The sequence below is a fragment of the Amphibalanus amphitrite genome, unplaced genomic scaffold (assembly GCF_019059575.1).
Source record: "Amphibalanus amphitrite isolate SeventyFive unplaced genomic scaffold, NRLGWU_Aamphi_draft 000315F_arrow, whole genome shotgun sequence".
Lineage (NCBI taxonomy): Eukaryota > Metazoa > Arthropoda > Thecostraca > Balanomorpha > Balanidae > Amphibalanus > Amphibalanus amphitrite.
The window spans coordinates 111,857-130,604 of NW_024881810.1; the positions used below are offsets into that span (position 1 = coordinate 111,857).

The 18,748-nt window shown below is 50.6% G+C and overlaps 2 protein-coding genes across 2 annotated transcripts in view; both read left to right on the top strand.

The window, feature by feature from the left end:
- Positions 1-5,289, top strand: part of LOC122388256 (midnolin homolog) — a 60,132-nt gene extending 54,843 nt beyond the window's left edge. Inside the window, exons 6-7 of the mRNA XM_043379163.1 lie at positions 3,411-3,602; positions 4,266-5,289. Coding sequence (XP_043235098.1) covers positions 3,411-3,602; positions 4,266-4,531 — 458 coding nt within the window. The 3' untranslated portion in view covers positions 4,532-5,289. The remainder of the gene's footprint in view (positions 1-3,410; positions 3,603-4,265) is intronic.
- A 352-nt stretch (positions 5,290-5,641) lies between these two features.
- Positions 5,642-17,531, top strand: LOC122388257 (general transcription factor IIH subunit 2-like). Its single transcript, XM_043379164.1, has 8 exons — positions 5,642-5,814; positions 7,349-7,409; positions 7,788-7,989; positions 8,158-8,286; positions 11,181-11,354; positions 14,876-15,129; positions 15,510-15,762; positions 16,481-17,531. The coding sequence occupies exons 2-8, from the start codon at positions 7,354-7,356 to the stop codon at positions 16,589-16,591; spliced, it is 1,179 nt and encodes a 392-aa protein (XP_043235099.1). The 5' UTR covers positions 5,642-5,814; positions 7,349-7,353; the 3' UTR covers positions 16,592-17,531.
- The last annotated feature ends 1,217 nt before the right edge of the window (positions 17,532-18,748 follow it).

The window sequence follows — 18,748 nt, forward strand, 5'->3', positions numbered from 1 at the left end:
ACATTCGTTTTACTTTGCTCTCGGTCATACTCATGCATTCGGTCGCCACTGTACGCGATTCTGTGAGCCCTGAACCGGTCAACCGACCAACCGACTAACCGACCGCTTCGGTCGATGGATTTGGTTATTGCTCTTTCCGGCGTCACCCCATTTCCAGTAGGTACGTTCCACGCAGCGACAGCGATTTGGTTTGAATGAAACGGTGCGATGAATGGCGAACCGCTATTTCCGAGCATTACGAGCTGCAAAGGGTTGGGGCGAGAGCGAGCCCCACTGATGAAATGCTGATGGTCCTACAGCTTGCTGAGGATGATATGGGTGCCACGTCAGTTGAAGTGACGTGGCGCTTTGATGCCGTGACTCGTGATGCCACCCACCCCTGCCGGCGAAGCGTCATCAGATGACGTGTGGTTCCCGGGCAGGGCCCGGGAATGGCGGACCGGTTTGCGCCGTGTGTGTAATGAATCTGACGGAGGCATTGTTTGGCCCGGTTCTGCGAACTGATTCTGCTGACGTCGTTGTTTGTTAGTGTGGAGTTATGTGGGCTCATTCGCGCCGGCTGCCTTAGTTATTACCACAGTGCAAGTCTGCTTGAATCATCCGTGTAATCCGTCATACGGAATGAAAACATGACGTTTGTGACAACAGGTCACTGTCCTTTCCTGCTCTGGCCTTCAAAGTCGCTATGACGCGGGGCTGTGACGGGCTGTCCGTGTGTCGCGGTGGTGGCTGCACGGCGGCCCGCTCGGGGCGATAACCAGCACTCTGTCGGTGGTGACACCGCGTGTCGTCACCGCTCCGCACCAGTGCAGTGCAGTGGTGGCGGTCGATGGAGGCCGGGTCAGGTCGGTCTCAGACTGGCGGCGACCGCGTGCGGTCAGCCGCGGGCCACGCGCCACCGCCCAACACCGCCGAACTCCCCACAACCCGGCGAACGGCTGCTGCGCGTACGGTCCGCCGCGACCGGAACCGGGTCACTGGAGCAGCGCCGCCGCGACATCTATCGGCGGACGGCTGTACCTGTAGTACGCCACCGCCAGGTGTCAGGGCTGTCCCAGGTGTCAGATGTGGAACGCTGCTGCCGGCCGGCGGGACAGTTTCACCAACAGCTCAGTAGAAAGTTGGCTGATGACCTCCGTCTGTTTGCCCCTCGCTGCCCTCGCGACGGGGACGCGTTTTTGGGGACGCTGAACCGGATCCCCTTTCGGCGATCGGCACGCACCGTCCCGGCCAAACATATCACCGGACGATGGGACCCGCCGGCAGATCTGGGCTGACGTTGGCTCGCTCCAGAGGTGGTCTGGTGTTGACTCTGGACAGCTCGGCTCGGGCTGCTGTGGGCGGCTCGGCTTGGACTGCTGTGGATACGGGCGGCTTGATTCGCCCCCTCGGTGGGCGCCCTTGAGGCCAGAGGAGCTCACCGAGCCCATTGGGGAGCTTGAGTTAGGTCCCGTTGAACCTCTCTCCTCCAACTCCCTCCCGGCCAGTCTGCCGGGCGGCCCGATGAAGCACAACTGGGTCGTGCCGTCGGCAGTTCCGGCCAGTGTGTGGCGAGTGGACCGTGACGGTGACGACGGCACCTAAGCCCTCGTATCGGGACGTTAGCTCGCGGAATGTCGACGGCGGCTGATAGCTCACGGCTCGATAGCTCACATCTCGATAGCTCACGGCTCGATAACTCACAGCTCGATAGCTCACGGCTCGGACTGTGAATCAACAGGCTTTTGAGCCCCGCCGAGGTGATCGGAACTATGTGGCGTGTTTGACGGCCAGCTTCCGAGCAGCGGTGGCGATGGACGTGGATCTGTTTGTTTGGCCGCGCTGGCTATGGTTCGTGAGATAAATCACCATATTTTCCTCCGGGCTGGGGAGCTAAATCAGTGACCATGTCCGGACTGAGGCGCCCCGGCATCCAGGGCCGTCTCTGCGGTCTGCCGGTTGCAGTTTTCATGTGATTGTGGGCTGCTGCTGCGCGATCTGCAGGTCTTTCATCGAGCTGCATAGTGCAATGTAAGCTACAGCTTTCTTCGATCAAGCTTGCAGCTCTGCACAGTGCACCAAAGTCCGAAGTGCTGTGTCCAGCGGATCAGTCTGCTTCAGACCCACCCTTTCCTCGCCTACCGAGGCCTGCCGAGCTGTCCTGCACTGCACGGCTGTGTTTGTCTGTTGACATTGAGCTGAACCGGTCTCTGAGCTTATGTTTGCAATGAGCAGCGGTACAATCTGTACATATGTGTCCGTTCGATTCTAGCGCTATCGGTTCCTGCTCCACTGTCACCCAGTCTACTGTCACCCACCTTCCGACCCTACCCACCGCCTGCCGCTCGACCCGGTCCGTCGGGCGCTCGGCGCGCGGACGGGCGCGGCGGTCCGGGGTGGACCGTTGGTCAACCGGCAAACTGGCCTGCCGCCGCGCCGCGCCTCCCGCAGTCGACCTAACTGTATCATCGGGAGGCAGGGGAGGGGAGGATCGTCACTTGGCGTGTCGTCACGGTGCCGGGAACGGGTGACGACACGCCCCGACAAACGGTCGACCTCGCCCGTCACTGGCTCTGGCACAGTCACACCGTTACCATTGGCACAGTCACACAGTCACACCGTTACCATTGGCACAGTCACACAGTCACACCGTTACCACTGTCACTGTCATCGATGGTGCTCGCGGTTCGATACAGAATAGCGGCACAGCTGGTCGCTGCACTGGGTTGATAGCGCCGCACTGCTGGGCCGTAAGTCTAAACTGATCCACATAGCTCTTGATAATCAGACCGATCTCTTCTGACCCCAACAGATGACCAAGTCATTCATGATATCGGGTTATTATCATATAACAATGGTGACAATGATCATCAGTGATACGAGTTTTTGCTGCTTTATTCGGTCGGATTGGTGCTGTTGAAAATGTCAGTCACGGTTCCCAAAGTTCACGGCATGCGCGCTGTTTTAGGCGGCCTGTGCGTCCTCACCCGCGTTCAGCGGTTGATACCATAACGGCAGTCTTCTCGACATTTCATGATCCCGTTACGATGTCAGTTTTTATGTTTTTGATCCTTGGAACCATTTTACCCTGATTATGTGGTCCCGATTCTTCGAACAGGCGATTACCGGACCTTGGAATAGCGCTATGTAATGCAGATTGCTGGTTATGTAAAATGATTTCGTTCTTCAATGGTGTGCCTTGTGTGATGTTATTTTGTCTGATCCTGTCTGATCCTATTCGACCTTTGTCTGACATTCTCCTGACTATGAGCAGGCCCCTGTGACCCATGGTAGCATTCTCTGCTATTTTCTGCCGCTCATGTGATGCGTGACATTCTGCCAGAAGCATACGTCATATCATTTCTCTGAACACCTCTCGAACCTCCCTGTCTGTCCCCAGCTCTGACTTGTCTCTCCCTCTCTCTCGGCAGGTACCCTGAACCCCTCTCTGCAGGACCGGATGGGCCGACCGAAGCGGGACATCAGCACCATCATCCACATCCTGAACGACCTGCTGTGTGCCTCGCCCCAGTACCGCGCTGAGGAGGCGGGCGCCGCGTCTCCGGCCAAGCCGACGCCCGGCGCCCCGGTCGGCGCCCCCGCCGAGCCCGCCCAGCCACCCGGTAAGAGACGGGGTGAGAGGGCGGGTATAGTGAACCCTGGGTGTCCTCGGGGAGGGGGGAGAGAATGAACCCGGGGTGTCCGCTGCTGATCGGGTCGGGAGGACTATTGAGAACTCCATACACTAAAGCGGTCAGGGCCATTTTACCAGGAAAGATTTATATGATTGAGACTAATTGCGCGTTGGGAATAGTTTCAGTAGCTCGAGTTTTCATATCCGATAGTTAGATTGCCTGTTGCTTTCACATCGCGTGCATATGATACTGGAAAGTGCATAACGAGGGGCAATTGAGTACAGATAAAGATAGAGCAAGAGTGGGTCTCGGCGGAAACCAATACGAACTGGTTCCTGGATTATAGACAATGCAGACAGTGTGGTTTTGAGACACGGTAGTGCAGCTCGTCTGTCTGGCAAAGTCGTTGTGGGTGGCCTGTGTTGTTCATTTCACTCAATGTGCAGCATACTCATATCATTGCGAGCTATGCTGTTGGTGTCAGCCACACTTTGTTCGTGGTGAATTTGGTCATCGGCCGACCGGCGTCATTGACGATCTGTGCACATTGGTGCCCCGTTTCTGCCTCCTCTGTTAAGAGCACACCCTGTCTACCCGCCCCTGTGGAACCTGTTGCATACCGCCCTGACCTTGCCCCCTCTGCCTCCCCAGCCGAGCCAGCGGCGCTCGACGAGAACCAGGCCACGCGCGGCAAGGTGGAGCGTCTGAAACTGGTACTGGAGGAGCGCCGGCAGCGGCGGCGGCAGCGGCGCTCGCAGCGCAGCGCGCCCTACACCACCAGCTGGTCGGCCACCTCGTCTCGCCCGGAGCCGGCTGGAGGCGCCGCCCACGCCGCGGCCGACGCCGTCGACGCCGATATGCCCGAGGTGACGCCGGCGCCGGCGCTGGTGGCCTGCGGCGGTCAGAGCGCGCTCTGAGAGCGCTGTGACAGCCGGCCGGGTCACGTGCGTGTGACGCCGTCCGCGAACTGAGTGTAACGGCCCAGAGACGCTGTTGGTTTGGGCAGAGACGCCGTCCGACGGAACGGCCGGCGGGCGACCGTGGCGCCATCTTTATAGTGTGGTAAGCGGCCCGAGCGCCGCCTGACGGGCGGCATGTGAAACTGAGCGGACCCACCGAGTGGCGAGCGGCCGGCCCGAGTCGCGCGGCCGCCGACGCCAGACAAAGCGAGTGAGTGAGTGAGTGGGAGCAAGGCTGAGCGTGAGAGTGAGGAAGAGTGGGCGAGTGGGTATGAGAGAGCTTGAGTCTGAACCGCTGCTAATCGTGCTGTAGCCGTGTGTGAGCGCTGACGTGCGGTCGGCGCTCTGTGTTCCCCGCCGGCGGGCGGACAGCCGAGCGGCCTCCCCCGGAGCACGGCGCCGGGAGATAATGGACTGACCCGTCCGGACGCCGCGCCCGGGCGCTGGGCGAGTCCACTTAACTTTTGTGTGTTGTTCGGGGGAAGTAGAGGATTTCTTGTGTTGAATCTGGCGTTCTGTCGCGTGCGCAGGCCATGAGACCATGCAAATGTTTATGGAGTGTGGTGAGTGAGGGACGTAGCAATCCGAGCTGTAACTGCTGACAGTGTGGAGTGAGTGGGCGGAGCGCCGCCGGCGGCCGCCGCCGCGCCGCGGCTCCGCCAGCAGTCAGTGTTTTAACCCAGAGCCGTGTAAATACAGTTATGTCGAGAGGAGGACCACGGGTTTGTTTGAGGTGACGAGCTCGCGGATTCATCACGTTATTATTTGGAACTTTCACTTAGTCCTGAGATCTCCGAGCTGATGGACAGACCGTAGCTTTTCGGCTCGGCACTCGGTTCTTTGAAATGTCAGGCTAAAACTCTCAAGAGGGTTACGGGGACAGCATAAACGCTATTGAATATCCAGCCTCTATGCGTTGCTGCAGTTGCACATTTATTTGCAATAAGCCTGGTGGTCTCTGAGTTCGTCTCAGGTATCCAGCGGAAAGGGAACAAGAAGTTAAAAATGTAAAGGAAATAGGTGATATGGTAGCAAAAGAGCGCTACCATATTTAGGCTATTCTGACGCAGCTGTGAAGATAAAGTGACGCAGCCAGCACGCTTGCTTTCATTTTCCATGTCAATGTCTCACGTTCTATTTCATCAGTATTTCAATTTTGATTTTCTTCAGTGATTTTCCATCAAGGCATTTTTGGAAGCTAAACGATAAACTTTTCTCTTTACGGCCCAACTTGAACTAAGGTATAGTAGTTAGCTCTTCAAATTCAACTCCTGAATTGCGGTTAGAATGGAAAATTTCCGTTATTTTATCTGTATGGATCAAAATTGAGATGAGACTGAAGCCAATTTTACCAACATAAAAATAGCCGCCTGCCGCCTAATGGGATTTTTAGCCTTCATATATAGAGCGTAAAAGCGCTGGGTATGTTAGCGGATAGAGGTTTACCGTTTGCGCTCCTGCCTCCATGTCAATGTGTGAAGACTGAAGTGCAGTCTTGAGGCAAAAAATTTCGGCAGGCGGATATTTTTTTATGTTGGTAAATCTGGCTTCTATACTATTTATCTGGAACTGATTCCAATTCAGGTTTGGTTACATTGATATGCATCTTTATTATTGTTGTTTGATTATAAAGATAAATGGGGCCTTATTAAAATAGGATTTCTCAATCATGTTGGAAACATTTCAGTCTATTGTGATTTGGGGCCAGAATGCAAATCATGGCAATCTCAACGAGATCTTGTCAGTGTAGGGCACTCCAGTTTCCAACAGTGTGGTGTAGAATCAGAATGGATTTAACATGGATTGGGGTCATACTTAAGACCTTTGCCTATCAAAATTCACCCATGTTCTAGTGGTTTAGACTAAAGATTTCAAGTGGAGATGTGCGAACTGCAACCCTAACATGCTGAACTGCTGTGGCAGAGCCAGCAATGTCGTCCAAATAAGCATGGAAAACAAAGGGGTCGGTCTGAAAAGAATTGAGCTTTGATTGCAGTCTGGTCACAATTACTCCAATCACAGATTATCTAATGTCTGATTTCTGAACCAGGACATAGGCCTGTCCCATAGCCTGTCCCGTAGCTCAGTTGGTAGAACATTGGACTCCCGGTAGTGAGAGCCCGGGTTCGAGACGCTCTGGCGCTCGATATTTGAGACTCCTGACGGGATGGTTTGCGGTTGGTGGGAGCAGCCGGAGCAGCCGCAGCCAATTGAAGTCAGTTGAGTGGGACAGGCCGTGTCCGGCTTTGAAGGGCACGTTAAACTTTGGCATCTAAATTCTCCTGATACCCGGAATTGCGCGATCGGATGGTAGGGGTTGGGGCTACGCAACAAGCTCTGCTTAGCGTGGGCTCTGGCTCTGTCAATCCGTCCATTCAAACATTCGAGCTAAATTTGTTAAAAAAATAGGTAGCAATGAACTGTAATCACCACACCATGTGTGGATTGTCCATGTCCATGCTGGTAAATGGTAATACAAGTGATACATACATATAAGTTATAACATACCTACATACATACTGTAAATGTGACCATGATTATTGAATTGTGTATCAAAGATCTAGGTGTTGTTTTGGTGTGGGCTCGTGGTAGGTGCAGATTTTCTGCCTAGTTGGTGCAGACTGGTGTGGATTTGTCACCCTAGCTGCTAGGTACATCTTATTAACCCTGTTCCCATGCTGATTTGCAGTCGGGTTTACTGTTGGGCATTTTAGTCCAAATATGAATTGCCGAGGCTAGTCTCTAAACCATGCAGACTATCACCTTGTTTTCCAGACACGATGGCTGAAGATGAGGAGGAGGGGTACCGCTGGGAGTCCGGATATGAAAAGACATGGTGAGTAGGGGTCAATACAGTGCAACTTCAAAACTAAATTGCTACAGATTGTCTGCTGGTGAGTCAACTCTCACTACTGTAACCTAACTTTGATGCTGTATAGTAACCCCAAAATGAGTTTTTACCTGTACAGGTTTTCAATAAAAATTTTCCACAAGTTAAAAAAGCTGGAATGTTGGACATAATTGCAGTGACTTATTGAATCTAACCAGACCTGACTTTTCTAACCTGAGCTGACCTTTTAAACCTTATCTGTGTCCATAACCCATTCAGGGCAAGGATGAAGCTTGCTGCTCAAACCAGATAGCTGACGCCTGACATCACGTCACCTGACCCGACCTGATCCGACCCTATCTGACCTGACCTGACCACCCCCAGGGAGGCCATCCAGGAGGATGAGGCGGGTCTCCTGGACAGCTCGGTCGCCGACCTGGTGGCGCGCGCTAAGCGGGCCCGCCTACACCGGGCGCGGCCGCACGTGCGCCTGGGCATCATGCGGCACCTGTACCTGGTGCTGGACGCCTCCGAGGCCATGTTCGTGCAGGACCTGAAACCCACGCGACTCATTTGCTGCCTCAAGGTACGCGTTCTGTGAGCTCTAAGGTCGGGCTGTCAGATTGACGCCCTACGAAACTAACTGAATAGGAGACTGAGCTCACGTCATTCAGTTAATTTTAAGTGCTTTAGAGTTACGATGCTGTCCTAATGCTCACCAATGACCTACTGTGACGTTTTGCGCCCGCTGCAGATCCTGGAGGGTTACGTGCAGGAGTTTTTCGACCAGAACCCCATCAGTCAGCTGGGAATCATCGTCACCAAAAACAAACGGGCTGAGGTGGTCTGTGAGCTCGGTGGAAATCCCATCAAAGTCATCGAGGTGAGACGAGCTGGGAAGAGGCCGGACAGGCTAGGGGCGACCGGATTTTTTTTTTTCGTGCGATGATAATTTTACATTGTCTTTGCTTGAAAATGTGGCATCGAATAATAATAATGATAATAATAATGCCCTTTATTTCGTTCCATCCTTGAAACATATCTGAGCACACATGGAACACACACCACACCACAACAGTCCCATACTTGGGACGTCAGCGCTCAACAATGCGCTTTAACTGTGACGCAAACACATTTACAAGATCAGAGCGACTCACAGAACTGATCTCGAGGCCCATGAGACCATACTGCCGGAGTAGACACTGGTATAGTTCGTTTTTTCTAAGTTCGACCCTCACTGTAAACATCTTTTTGAACATAGCACGAGAATTGCTAGCTGAATTACTAAGAAAACCGGTTAGCGCACATTGTACTGCAGACATGAATAATATTTTCCAAATAAGTTTTAAAAACCGATGATATACCGTTCTGTTAAACGCCGTACGATCTATTGATCAGTTCAGTTATAATTTCTGACAAGATGTCTATCCCTGTGGGGTTGTATATAAAGGCAACTACGAGCTAGGAGTCTGGGAAATAAGAGCCGGGAAGAAATAATTTTGAATAAAATTAATCGTCTGTGAAATCAATGTGCGCCAGCCAGTTTTCTAAGTAATTCAGCTAGCAATTCTCGTGCTGTGTTCAAAGAGACGATTACAGTGAGGGTCGAACTTAAGAAAAACGAACTATAGTCTTTGATCAGGATGCCTCCACGGCCAATCTCACTTGACAGGACCGCTTTAATTATAGCATTGTTGCTGCACAGCAGTCTTTTATAGAACATAATCTTCCTATTAGCTATAAGCATTGGACATGTAAGAATATTCAATGAGTAACAGAGAGGATGATTTCTATGGGATTTAGGAACACCGACCAGTTTTTTCACACACGAATGGTAAGCCACACACAATGCACGATAAGCCACTTTAGCACCTGAGGAATCCCAAAGTTCACAGCCATAAAGGTTTGTACAATAGGCCTTGAACAGTTTAATCTGAATCTCACTGCTTGCCTGCCCCACCAAAGCACGAAGCATATTGACATTATAGTACAGCGACCTCTTGGTTCTCCTCATACCACCACTGTCATTTAGGTCAGGTTCCAGCACATGGCCAAGGTATTTAACCTGGGTTACGAGAGATAGTCTGGTACCATTTAAGGTAATGCTAGGAGCCTGAGAATTGGATAAATGTGCAGAAGCAGCACATTGCTTAGGATTAAAAACCATGCACACAGTTTTTTTGGTATTAAAACTAATATTTCTGTCAATTGCGAACCTTTCACACTCATTAATTAGCTTTTGTAATCCAGCCCGGGAAGGCGACAAAGGCACAAGATCATCTGCATAGGTATGCCAAAACATTAATGGGACGATTTCTAACATGACAGCCGATCTGAAGCTGCTGCAACCTTTCAAGAAGATCATCATTGTAAACATTGAACAAAAGTGGAGAAAGATTACCACCCTGCCTGACTCCATTGGTGACTGCAAACGACTTTGATCTGCTCTCAGCCCACTTAACTTCCATCTTTTGTGATCTATACCATTGTATGAGCAGCTTTAAATAGGGTTGGGGGACGCCACGCTGCTGGAGTATCTGAAAGAGTTTGGAATGACATACTCTATCAAATGCCTTGCTGGCATCTAAGAAGCAAGCATATACAGGGCTACCTAACCTATTATACAACGCAACTGTTTCCTTAAGGATGAAAGTTGCATGCGTGGTAGAGTGATCAGCCTTGAATCCAAACTGGGCATCACTGGTATGCAAAAAAGGCTGCAGTCTCTCAAGAAGAATGAGTTCCAAGACTTTTGATAAGGTAGTAGACAGAGCTATAGCTCTATAGTTTGATGGGTCATTAAGCGACCCGCTCTTATCCTTAACAAGAGGTGTCAGAAGTGAAAAAACCAGTTCATCAGGGATGGAAGCATGGTTTAAAATGGCATTTAAGATAACTGCTACTACAGACAGCACATCAGGCTGTAAACACATTAAATGTTCAGCAGAAATATCATCAAATCCAGCCGCTTTACCAGCTTTAAGGGTTTTTACGACCCTGCAAACGTCCCCTGTGGTAATGGGAGGGACATCAAGTGATGGTTCATGAGCAAGCTGATAGAGAAGAGCACTGTCACTCCCACAACTGTCATCATTCAATATGTTCCTAAAGTGGTCACCCCACATTTCAGCAATATTGACACTACCCGAGACATTTCCAACGCTGGGAGGAAGAGAAGTACCCGCTCCTAGACGCCTCTTAACAAGGACCCAAAAATGGTCATACTGTTTGTTAAACAACGAATGAATGTGACACTGTGACACCCCCCGAATGTGACACTGGTAGTGAATGATGTTACCGCTGCGCGTGATTCAGACCATGACTGGAGTGGGTTGCCTGAGGCAGGATCGAATGGGTTGATGAGGTCATGAGCGACCAATGGGGCCTCAGGCAGGATCGAATGGGTTGATGTCATGAGCGACCAATGGGATGCGATAAAAATGGCGTGTGTGTATGACATGCTGTAGGGGCGGACAGGGTATAAGTGTGGGTACTGTGGGTAACAATGTAGTCAGTGATCATCATGGCGAGCTCGTAATAAGACAGAAGGTTCGACGTGGTCACTTGGACGTGAACGGACAGGTGCTATTTCTACAGAAAAGGCAGTTGCATCCAAATCTGTGAAGTTTGAGCGGACCTTGGTCGAAGGGTTAGGTTTCAACTTTCTCGCAATTGCTGCAAAGCTGCCATTTTATAGTTTCGGTCGTACAGTATGTGATCGCTGGTCAGTCAGCCCCATTCACCTCCCCCCTCCCCCTCCCTGCCTACGCCGCGCAGCACCTGCGTAAGCTATCGTCTGCGCCATGTGTGGGCGAGCCGAGCCTGATGAACGCGCTGGAGCTGGCGGCCAGCTCTCTGCGCACCATGCCGAGCCATGCCAGCCGGGAGGTACTCGTCCTGATGGCGAGTCTGACCACCTGTGACCCGGGGAACATCAACGCCACCATACAGGTAACAGAAACACTGCCATATAGTAACACACTGCACACTGCTGACCCGGGGAATATCAACGCCACCATACAGGTAACGGGAACACTGCCATATAGTAACACACTGCACACTGCTGACCCGGGGAACATCAACACCACCATACAGGTAACAGAAATACTGCAATACAACCAGTATAACGCCTTTTGGGGCGACTAACGGAGCGAGCGAGAGGGTGGGCCTTGCACGTGCGAAATTGCGAGGGGGTACCTCCAACTGACTTGTGCACGGCACCCTACTAACCGGTCTCTAGCGATGTGCCAAATTTGGGCACAATCGGCCCAGCCGTTCTCGAGATCTGGAAGCGGCACCCTGCACGTGCGCACGTGCAAAATGGGTCCCAACTGACTTGTGCACGGCACCCTACCAACCGGTCCCTAACTGTGTACCAAATTTGAGCGCAATCGGTCGAGCCGTTCTCGAGATCTGGAAACGACCCCTGCACGTGCGCACGTGCAGCAGCACCCCAACTCTGGCACATGGATATGCAGTGCCTAGTAGGTGCCTAACTACATGCCAACTTTCAGCGCAATCGGCCAAGTAGTTACCGAGATATTGCAACAATTGCAAAACGGACACCTCTTCGTTTTGCACGTGGCACGTGCATAAGGGGTCACCCACATGCATCAGGAATAGTCCAATACTTGGTAGAAGGAATGAAGCTACCCTACAAAAATTACCGCGTGTAAATCGGTCAAGTGGTTGCTGAGATATAAGCCTTGCAAAAGCGTGACCACGGCCGGCCGCTCATACTCAGAAATTTCCGTTAATCTAAGGAAAGACTACGCTCGCTTCGCTCGCTCCGTAACAAAATCGATATACCTACTACCAGTATAGCGCCTTTTGGGGCGACTAACGGAGCGAGCGAGAGGGTGAGCCTTGCACGTGCGAAATTTCGAGGGGGTACCTCCAGCTGACTTGTGCACGGCACCCTACTAACCGGTCTCTAGCGATGTGCCAAATTTGAGCACAATCGGCCCGGCCGTTCTCGAGATCTGGAAGCGGCACCCTGCACGTGCGCACGTGCAAAATGGGTCCCAACTGACTTTTGCACGGCACCCTACTAACCGGTCCCTAACCATGTACCAAATTTGAGCGCCATCGGTCGAGCCGTTCTCGAGATCTGGAAACGACCCCTGCACGTGCGCACGTGCAGCAGCACCCCAACTCTGGCACATGGATATGCAGTGCCTAGTGGGTGCCTACCTACATGCCAACTTTCAGCGCAATCGGCCAAGTAGTTACCGAGATATTGCAACAATTACAAAACGGACACCTCTTCGTTTTGCACGTGGCACGTGCATAAGGGGTCACCCACATGCATCAGGAATAGTCCAATACTTGGTAGAAGGAATGAAGCTACCCTACAAAAATTACCGCGTGTAAATCGGTCAAGTGGTTGCTGAGATATAAGCCTCGCAAAAGCGTGACCACGGCCGGCCGGCCGGCCGCTCATACTCAGAAATTTCCGTTATAGGAAATAGTTCACTTTCACGAAATTATTTTTTTGCAATGGATTTGTGATTTTTTATGTTCAAAATGATCAGCAAAGAAAATAAAACCTTTTTACAACAAAAGATTATTTTCTATATTTTTGATATAGGAAGAACTTTTCAGTTTCTGTAAGGCACACGCGATCCAGTATGAAAAGAGCATGGGTCCGGAAATTCTTCAGAAACTAGAGAAATTATCGCGGCCACCGGCATTTGGGCGATCTGCTCGTGCTTTTGTTACTGGAGCGCCTCACTGGAGCGAGAAACCGGTTTGTGCAATATATATGTGTTCACATTATCGCTTTTCACAATTTCTCTAGAGTTCTCGTAGATAATTTCTCTAGTTTCTGAAGAATTTTCGGGACCCATGCTCGTTTCATACTGGATGCGAATATATGCAAGGCACACATCCTCAACGCAAGACACATTTTTCGGGACGAGAAATAGAATATCTTTGCCTAAGGTGATCGTTGGGCTGTAAAAGCTCCTGATTTATGCTCGTCTCAGCCCAAGCTACGGAACTGCTATTCCAGTTCAAAACCCATGTTAAAATGTGAACTATTTCCTTTAATCTAAGGAAAGACTACGCTCGCTTCGCTCGCTCCGTAATCAATCACTTATCTCCCCAGAAACAGCGACACCACATCTCCCCATCGAAACCAAGGCGCAGCACAACTGTCATCTATCTAATCCAGAATTGGAGGATCAAAAGCATGCGATAGCATGCTTTTGCATCCGGAAATTCCCATTGGTGGGTCGCTGAAGAAAAGTTCGGCCAAGCCTGTTTGTCAGTATGTGAGTGAGTATGTGAGTGAGTTTGTCCAAGCTTTTTTGGACCTGGAGTCAAAATGGGTGGACCGATCGGGACGAAAGTGGGACCGTTCGACTCGTCTCCGGCGAGGTAAACTTTTGGTACTGGCCTCGGTTCGCTCAGTGCTTCGTGGCACATGCTATTCCGCTTCAAAGTTTCGGTGACACGAAATTTTTTGTCAAGGCTACAGGTCACCCCGAGGTCACGGGCAAAGCCATACTGGCGGGACACATCGGTAACACCTTGAACCAGTTTCCAGGGGGGTCACCGTCTGCGAGGGGTGCAGGCTGCACGTGCTGGGGTCGGAAAACCGTTTTGACGTGAGGTCCTCTGGCTCAAAGAAATTTTAAGCTATCAACCTCAAAATCGGTTCAATGGTAGTCCCAGGCAAGGCCTCCAAAATAATGCACATTTGGTTGAGCTAAACTCTGTGGTGCATGAGCTATGCACGTGCAAGCCGATTGCACCCCTTCGTACGTTGCCACGCCTGCAGGGTAAACGGCAGCTCTAACTGGTTCAAAACTTGCAGGTCATAAGAAGAATACATTTGATCACGACATTCCGGCGAGATAATATCCGAGGGGTGCAAGCTGCGCGTGCGGGGGGCGGATAACGGTTTTGACGAGGGATCCTCTGATCCCGGGAAACGTCGATCTAGCGACACAAAAGTCGGTACACTGATAGAACTAGACACACGCTACATGATGTTATGAAAATGACTGCACTGGGGTGCCTGGGACATGAACTATGCACGTGCAGTTAATTCATATCTTACTGTAGGTAGATCTCCACACCAATCTCGCGTGCTTTCAAGCATTTTTGGGATGTTTCGGTTGGTTTCAGGTTCAGTCCAAGCTCAGTCTGGGTTTCGGTGGTTTTGCCCGGTGTGTGCCCTCAGTACCGTTCCTCCAATTCTGGCCCAAGGCAACGCAAGAGCGCTGCCGGCATCTAGTAGCAAAACTTTTCAAACTTAACTGGATTCAGCGGTCATTTTGATCATGCATGCACTAGCGGTATTGGGTGGCTTGACTTATTTGACTACCTATCACTTGCATTCTTCCGTATCCTCTTCCACGCCACCAAATTCTCTCAAAGTACAGAACCTCTTCGTGATCTCACCCCTCACTCTCCCCAAACGCCCTATGGAAGCTCGCCTCGTAACTCCCTCCCCTCTCCCTCAGTCGCTCTGTAAGGAGAAGATCCGCTGCTCTGTGATCGGCCTGGCCGCTGAGCTGCGCATCACGCGCCACCTGGCGCAGGAGACGGGCGGAGAGTACGCCGTGTGCCTGGACGACTCGCACCTGCGCGACCTGACCATGGCGCACGTGCAGCCACCGCCGGCCGTGGCTCATATGGAGGCCGCTCTGATACGGATCGGCTTCCCGTCGCACAATACCAGCGCCGACAGTCCCGGCAAACTGTCCTACTGTATGTGGTGAGTGAGACTAGGTGGGGTTAGGTTGGTTAGCTTTGGGAGTGTAAAGAATCATTGACCTATGGTGGAAAAATGGGTGTGTATCAAGAGTCTTGATCATTTGACCAGTGCGCCCTACAAACCCAATGGACAAATGTGTATTTCCTCGCCTGTATTTGGGAATCGTATTTTAGGGTTTTCGCTTTTAAGATGGGTATGACTGTAGACGAAGATGACCTGCTTGTGACTTTGTGAAGTGATTATTAGGAATTGATCATTAGATTTTTCCTGATTTGGGTAGACGATAATAGTAACTGGTTTTGCTCGTACCCTCGTGCTAGATTCATCATGTATTCCTTAAATGTAAGACATCTAACCCCCGCTCCCTCCCCCTCCGGCAGTCACCTGAACGGTCCGGCGCCGCCGGAGGGTCCGGACCGCGGCGGCTACCTGTGTCCGCAGTGCTACAGCAAACACTGCGAGCTGCCTGTAGACTGCGCCACGTGCGGCCTGACGCTGATGTCGGCGCCGCACCTGGCGCGCAGCTACCACCACCTGTTCCCTCTGGAGCCGTTCGAGGAGGTGGAGCGGCCGCCCGGCGGGCCCCCGCAGCACTGCGCCGCCTGCCGAGCGAGGATTGATACACAGAAGTTGGTGAGTGCAGGGGGCGCTACGGTGTGCGATGGGGTGGATTTGGTCGTAATGTGATGTTGTTGAGAAACGATGAGTTTTTTTTTCTACCGTTTCTTGCGCTGAGCGTTCCCAGTCTTTTTTCAAAGTTGCTGCTTGGTTTTAGAAAAAGTTAAGTCTTTGAGTGCATGATGAAATATAAATAAGCCATTTCTTGGATGGAGTAAGTTTGTTCGTCTTTCAGATTGTTAACGCACGAACGTCAGCTGCCATTTTGTTTTTCAGTTTGAATAGCAACATTGATTTTAGCGTTGTTGCGTTGTCAGTCACTGAAGATGGGCCTTACTGAGATGATTTGTTCGTGAGAATTGTGTGTATGGTGAATGAATCTCGCTTGCGCTGTTGCCCTTCTATGCAGAAGTTATGTAACTAACGATCTTCAAGAATGGTGGGAAAAGGTCTGGTCATGTGATAAAGTGATTTGTTAGAGTCCGTGAAAGTTCACTTATGGCTATTTGCTGTTTCATTGCAAGTTGCAACATAAATATAATCTTTAATAAAGATGTGATCGTGAGGTTTGCTGTCATCTGCTTTCGTTTCCTTTTTTCTTGGCACACGTACATCGCTCATCATATCCATCACTAACAATTTCTCGCATTCGCTGGCGAGCAAGGCTCGCCAATATGTGTTTTTTTTTATCTGGTCTTCTGATCCAATTGACGCTGCCTCCCTACTTTCCCAGATATCCAAGTGTGGAAAATGCAGCGAACTGTACTGCGTCGATTGCGACCTATTCATCCACGAAACTCTGCACGTGTGCCCGGGCTGCTCACGTGGCTCGTACAGCACGTGACACGCGGCCCGGCACGTGGAGGTGGCTGTGACATCACGCGGCTCCGGCTCCGGCGGCGCGGCGCGGCACACTGTGGGTAGGTGTCGGTGCCGCCCGTTCGGTCGGCCGTCCGTCTCAGTTGAACGGCGCTGCGGTGGTGTGTTTGCAGGGCGTATTTTGGGGCCGGTACAATGCGCGGAAAGTTGTGCTGCTGTCGATAGGTGACTGCAAGGAGGTGCGACCGGGAGATTTAGCACGGAGTATGGCCGAGCCTGCACAGAAACTGTGCACAATGTTGTGAACAATCTCAAAGACCCGAACTCGGAACCGAAGTGAAACCGTCGAGATGTCCTTTTGATATGGGCCTGCTAATAAGTCACTACTTAATAACTCCTATTCCATTGAAATAATTTTGGAGATTCGCCCGGTTACCCACTGGCATACCATTTTTATGGTATGAAGCATAACCCTTTGGCTACTCAGTCGCTTTTGCGTCAGGTGAATGGCATAGTCCAGTCTACTCATGTTGCGATTATAACTCAAATCATGGCCTACTCAGCATCAGCAGCATACATGGCTTAGGCAGCAAACTACCCAGCCAAACTATAATCTGTGAGGCTTACGTATTTCCGCCCGATTTTGCAGCTGCAATTTTTGCAAGCTAGTCACCTTACGTGAGTTGCCTGTCCGACTGGCCGCATTTTCCGCTCAAGTTGTTACTTGCCACACAAAGCCCATTGAAGAGACGGGTAGTTGCAGTTAAAGCTGATTTGAAAATCACTCACCATGAAGAGAATGATGAGATGATGAGAATCTCCGTTTGGAGTTGTGAACGTGGCGTAACAGGGTTGGCCTGTTCAGGCCAGCAGTAAGAGATAATTGACGTTTGTTCCTGAACTGTGACCGGGGCATTGATCAAAACATGCATTTCCACATCTATACCGTGATATTATCCATTAACCCGCGCGGGGCTGGGGTCTCCAGCCGAACGCGCGGGGCTGGGGGGGGGGGGGTAAATTTTACCCCCCCCCCCTGTTATCTCCCGAACTAACGGTCCGATTTGGAAAATTCAAACGCCAATCGAAAGCTCTCATCACGAACTACTAAAAACATGTACTTAATTTAAAGTTTGAGGTCAAGGTCAAGGTCAGGTCAAGGGTACAAATTGCAAGTTTCTACAGTATCGGCCTTGCACCGTAGTTGCCGAAGAATGGAGTCATGGACTGAGACTGATCGCCCAAAACGTGTTCTTAGGCTACCAAGACAATATTCGTTGCATACAATATCATTCAGAGGTCAAGGTCAAGGTCAGGTCAGGTCAGGTCAGGTCACCAAAAAACAAAATATAGAAAAGGGCATGTGCGACACATGTTTTATGGGTCATTTTACTCATAGAATACAATAGGCACACTTAATAAGTGATATGGACCACCTCTGGATGAATTTAAGGTCGAGGTCAGGTCAAGGTCAGGTCAAGTGAGGTCAAATTTTGAAGTTGGTTGTTAAGGCCTAAAAAGGTGTCTATCTGATGCAGTTTTTCACGGCGAATCGAATGGTGCTATTTTTGTTTCCGTACGAGGTCTAGAACTTCCAAAAAAGTCATTTTTCAAAAATTTTGTGTGTCGTGACGTCATAAAATTTTGAATAACTCCCACATTTTTGAACCGATTCTTCTAAAATTTGGTATGTAGGTGCACATAGACCACTTCTCTGACATATATTCCGGTTTTTTCGATAGACTCAAAATTTTGGATTTTATAATGATTTTCCCAAAAAAGTCAGTTTTTTGAAAAAAATTAGGCCAAAATCCAAAATTTTCAAAAAACCGAGATAGCCATTTGATAGACAAAGTAAAATTACGTACAACCTTTTTTGTTGAGTCTTGATTCCCTTAAAAATGAAGATGTTAGCGGCGTTTGAACTTTTGCCGTTTTTGAGGCGAAAATGACGAACATGACGTCACTAAAACGTCAATTTCTCAAAAAATTCCCGACGGATTTCGCTCAAATTTTCAGGGAACGTGTCAAATTGATGTAAGAAAAGGTACTGAAAGTTTGGCGGCGCTGCGCGCCGCCGTTTTTGAGATATCGCAAAAATTCGCGAGGGGGGGTAAAATTTACCCCCCCCCCCCCAGCCCCGCGCGGGTTAAAGGCTGTCCTTCCAAAAAACTTTGCTCAT